Here is a 5,348-nt window from a genome sequence, read left to right on the forward strand (position 1 = left end):
CAAGTTTTCGCACCACCCTGAATATCGTCTCGCACCCCCGGTTGGGAACCCTTGGCATATAGTTTGATTTAATGTTTGTTCAGTTGCAATTCAAATTACGGTATTAGATTGGTTAACAGCTACAGGCTTCACGATCAATAACATTTGTTTTTAAATGGAGTTACTGTATTTTAGACGTATGGTGATAGGATGAACAGTAAAAACATCAATCAATGAACTTAGCATCAACCATACAGCGTTTCTCAACTTTGGCAACTTGAAGAAGTGAGGATCTCAACTCCCAGAATTCCCCAGCCAGCCTGAACCCAGACTGAACCAAACAGATGTTTAGTTTTTTTTCCTCCCCTCATCTGTATGAATGCCAGGATGTACCTCACTCTGCAAAGATGCAGTTTCTAGAAACCTAGAAAAGAAGATAATTTCCAAGAAATTTGTGCAATAAAATCAGAAATGGTACCAAATTTGAATGGGTCCTCAGCATCCGGTCAATGGTATTTTCCATCCTGATTTTTCCTCGTATCATGTTTTTTTGGTCAGGAATCCCAACCATTCAAGCCCTAAACAGATGTGGACTTGCTTAGTTTCTCTGAGACCCATCAGCATGGGTGAGATAAGGTAAAGGTAAAGGTAAAGGTTCCCCCGCACATGCGTGCTAGTCATTTCCAACTCTAAGGGCCGCTGCTCATCTCCGTTTCAAAGCCGAAGAGTCAGCGCTTGTCCAAGGACGTCTCCGTGGTCATGTGGCCAGTGGTCATGACTAGACGCCAAAGGCGCACTGAACGCTGTTACCTTCCCACCGTAGTGGTCCTTATTTTTCTACTTGCATTTTTACGTGCTTTCGAACTGTTAGGTTGGCAGAAGCTGGCATGAGTAACAGGCGCTCACTCTGTTATGCAGCACTCAGGATTCGACCTGCCAAACTGCCGATCTTCTGATTCACAAGCTCAGCGTCCTAACCCACTGAGCCACCACATCCCTTGAGATGCTTACACCAGGTCTAAAATTCTTCTCTTGGAATTTAATGGAAGCAGGGGAAAGGTTCCAAAGGGATAAAAAGGGCCCATATTTAACTCCCTGGCCATCTTTAATCCTGAGGTCTTGAGTATGTGTCCATTCATAGCTAAAAATGCAGTGATCTCATCTTTCATTGAAAGTTGACTGTCACGTGGTCAGAAGTAAACAACCCAATATTAGACCTGGCTATTATTAAACAGACATGATGGAAATCAATAGGAACCCATCCAGTCTGTTGCATAGCTTGGAAAGGAAAAAAAAGATGCACAAAAAATACATTCAATTTCACCATAACCAGATAACATTTGATAATATTTCAAAATAATAAGTGTTTCAGAATGGCTTCTTAATTTTTCAATGATAAAAAATCCTGATCAAAAGTTGCTAGATTCTTGTCTGCCTGATGACTTTTTCCAGTCTGGCCTTCCAACGAGAAGCCTCACAATTCCATCAGTGAAAATCCATCAAAATAGAGCTGGAAGGGACCTTGGAGGTCTTCTAGTCCAACCCCCTGCTCAAGCAGAAAACCCTATACCATTTCAGACAGGTCAATCTTTTCTTAAAAACCTCCAGTGATGGAGCACCTTCTCAAGGCAAGCTGTTCCACTGGTTAATCGTTCTCATTGTTAGGAAGTTTCTCCTTAATTCTAGGTTGCTTCACTTGATTAATTTCCATCCATGGTGTCTTGTCTTGACTTGTATTGTCCTGTCTTGCCTTCTGGTGCTTTGGAAAATCCTACTGGGTCATTTTACTCCTAAGTGAGGGAACACGTGGAACAAGAAATCTCAGAGGAATGTTTTCAGTACAGCCTAGGCCTAGGTCCTAGGACTACAATCGGAGATCCTTGCCATGTTTTACCAGATCTTGCAATCAATATCCAAGACTTTCCTCCAAACAACCATTAATCAGGAATTTTTTAAAAAAATAAATTAGAAACAATCATAATGACTCTAAATTTACAGTCTTTTTCTTCATCCTCCATCTAGAGAAATCCCTTCCACTGCAGTTTCGTTAACAAGTATCACCAGTTTAGAGATAAATTTGTCTTTCTTGACGCAACCCCTGAAGATCAGCAGTGGCGTTTGCTCAGCTGGAAGTCTGCTGTTGGAATATATGTCCTTGAGTACCTCTTACTGGGTACTGGAGACAACTCACAGAGGCATGGTTCATAGTGGACTCTGGAACATCTGCTTAGATCCAAAATGCAACCTGTACCAGTTTAATCTCTTAGGTACGATCTCTCCACTCCGTCTTAATCTCTCCACTCTCCTGGTGCGCCAGTTGTGGCCCTATCTAGACTGGGATGCCTTGCGCACAGTCACTCATGTGCTCGTGACCTCTCGTCTAGACTACTGTAATGCTCTCTACATGGGGCTGCCCTTGAGGTCCACCCGGAGACTCCAACTTGTGCAGAATGCAGCCGCGCGAGTTGTCTTGGGAGCTTCCCGATACTCCCATGTTACACCTTTGCTCCGCGAGCTGCATTGGCTACCGGTTGCTCTCCGGGTGAGGTTCAAGGTGTTAGTTATGACTTACAAAGCCCTTCATGGCATGGGTCCGGATTACCTACGGTAACACCTGCGGCCGGCATCAACTTCCCTCCGTCCAGTGCGCTCCCACAGAGAGGGCCTCCTCAGGGTGCCGCCGATCAAAGAATGCCGATTGGTGACCCCCAGGGGGAGAGCGTTCTCTGTGGGCGCGCCAGACCTTTGGAACCGCTTACCGGTTGAGCTCCGGATGGCCCCCGACCTTCGCTCCTTCCGGCGCGATCTCAAAACATTCTTTTTTGAACAAGCTGGCCTGGTCTGACGGGATGGGGTTGGGTTTTTAAAACTAGTTTTAATTTTAATATGGATTGATTTTATGGGCATGATGTTTAATGGCTTTTTAATTTTTGTATTCGATTTTTATTGTGTATTGCCCTGTTCACCGCCCTGAGTCCTTTGGGAGAAGGGCGGTATAGAAATCAAATTATTAAATTAAATTATTAAATTAAATTAAATTATCTAACTCTAAAAGCAAAAGGAAGAAAATGGCTAGATTCCCATCTGTTGTCAATGCAAAAACATCCGATGTTAGCAGCATTGACAGCAGTTACACATGCCCACGCACACTGATGTTTTCTTTCTTTTCTTGGGCACAGCTTTGCACATCCATGTTACCCGCACCTTCCTGCTGATGGCCCTTTTCTGTGGCTTCATAGGGTTGATTTTCATTTGCATCTCTTTTGAACGTAACAAGCTATACAACGTATCGGTGATCAAAGCAGCCGCCATCTTCAGCTTCAGTGCAGGTTGGTAGAAAGCTTTTAGACTCATTCCAGAAAGGCGTTTTTGAGTGGGCACAGCGTGCAAAAATAGCCTTTGCTTGCAACTCTTTAAAGCAGCTGGGTCTCTTCTTGGTATCATGTACTTCTGCGGATGCTGCACAGTCTCAGGACAAAATCCAAAGGTGCTTTTTCAGGAGGCAACTGGTCTTTCTTGTTTTTTGTTGGAAGACGTTTTGCTTCTCATCCAAGAAGCTTCTTCAACTCTGACTGGATGGTGGGGGAATGGAAAGATTTATACTCCTTGCAGACAGTTGGCCGTTTGCCTTCTTTTCGAGAGTCGTTGAAGCTCCTTGGTGGTTCTTCTGTGTCCTCAAAGCCACCTGAGTGCTGCCAATGGGTGTGGAGCCTTCTTGGAACTCTCTAAAGGAATGCAGTCAGAGCTGAAGAAACTTCTTGGATGAGAAGCGAAACGTCTTCAAAGAAAAACAAGAAAGTCCAGTTACCTCCTGAAGAAGCACCTTTGGGACAACCATGACCTGGGTGACTAAGAATCTCCATAGAGTCTCAGGACAAAACTTTCAGGAAGGGCCTTTGTTTGTGCATCTTTTTGGAACTTACATCAGAAGCAGCTCTCGGCCCTTATTTGAGGGACTTTGTAAACACAGACGCTGTTCTTCAGGGGCTGGACCTGTGCTTTGCATGAAGGATGCCCTAAGGGTGAACTCAGGTATTTCTTCCAATTATTCCAGCTGTTGGACTGCTTGTCTAAAGCCAAAAGGGGATTTTTCAGGCAGTGCTTGCTTCCCAAAGTCGCTCAGACAAATGAAAAAGAGGGAGCAAAAGAGACAATCTCTCCCCCTCCCCTGCCTTTAAGGTCACAATGCAAAGGGACAAGGCTGGAGAGAGACCAGCTGTTCCAGCTCAGAAAGAAATAGTGAGACGTAGCTTGGCCTTGGTAGATAGTTCAAGTCACCTGGCTACATGCTGTTGGACCTCCTGTTTGGTTATTATGGTATAACTCTTACTCATATAGATGACCCTGTGCTTGATGGATAATTAGATTGGGTGGTCCTTTAGTTCTGTTGTCCCAGGGCAAAATCTCAATTAAGAGCTGGTGAACAGGAGAGGTTTTCCACAGTGGCTGCAGTATTAATCAGTGGATAAGGTTCAGCCACGGTATTCTTTCCTGGAGAGAATGAAGTCCAGCTTCCTAGCAGCCTTGACGACGTGGTTGATGGGTGAGTTTGTTAGGTTGCTCTCCAACTCCCATTCCACACTTCCTTTGCCTTCTCTTTTGGCTCTAGGTTTCCTCATTCTGGTTGCCATGTCTGTGTTTACAGCCATTCTTAGGAGATCCCCAGGATACGCCCAACGTTTAGTAGTATTTGGCACATCATTCAGCTTGGGCTGGGCCTCCATTCTTATGTACATCATTACCGGTGAGTCTTTTTTTATTTTATTTTATTAAGAAGGCCTAGAAGTCCTGCAGTTATCTTATCCTTTTCTGCATTTAATGTCCATGTGTTTTTGACACTAGCAATGGTTTGAAGGATTTCACAGTTTCTTCCCTTCAGCCAAGCTGCCTGGAGCAGTTGGGAGATGAAGGCCAAAATATCTGAATTTTCAAGACTTAAGCATCAGGCAACTTTTTTAAAAAATAAATAACCAAATAAATAAATATAAATAAAAATATTACTATCTTCGGCTTTGACAGGTGACTTATATGATTCATTTTTTTCCCTTTCTCCCTCAGGTATTCTACTTTTGCTGACTGAAAAAACCATTATTTCTTTAGTCTAGGCATCGGCCCTTCCACTGAGACTTTAAACCCATAACACATTTACTGGTTTCATAATCATGGAAACGATTATGCACTGGAGGATTGAACTGGGACAAATGCAACCTTATTCTGGGTATATGAAGACAGCATCCCATTTCTCCTTATTCCAATGTAATTGGACCATGTTTTGCTACTAGGAATGGCTATCAGCCAGTTCTCTCCCCGACTGACAGAACATTGGCATGTAATATTGTATGATAACTGGAAATGACTATGGCTTGTTA

At 43.6% G+C, this 5,348-nt stretch overlaps 1 protein-coding gene across 1 annotated transcript; it reads left to right on the top strand.

The window, feature by feature from the left end:
* Nucleotides 1-601: 601 nt before the first annotated feature.
* On the top strand, nucleotides 602-4,832 carry LOC310644812 (protein NKG7-like; the record flags this gene model as incomplete). Its single annotated transcript, XM_083370120.1, has 5 exons — nucleotides 602-615; nucleotides 2,002-2,246; nucleotides 3,159-3,308; nucleotides 4,589-4,723; nucleotides 4,822-4,832. The coding sequence occupies 5 exons, from the start codon at nucleotides 602-604 to the stop codon at nucleotides 4,830-4,832; spliced, it is 555 nt and encodes a 184-aa protein (XP_083226246.1).
* Between the last annotated feature and the right edge of the window lie 516 nt (nucleotides 4,833-5,348).

This window comes from Vipera ursinii (assembly GCF_947247035.1).
Source record: "Vipera ursinii genome assembly, chromosome: 9".
Classification (NCBI taxonomy): Eukaryota; Metazoa; Chordata; class Lepidosauria; order Squamata; family Viperidae; genus Vipera; species Vipera ursinii.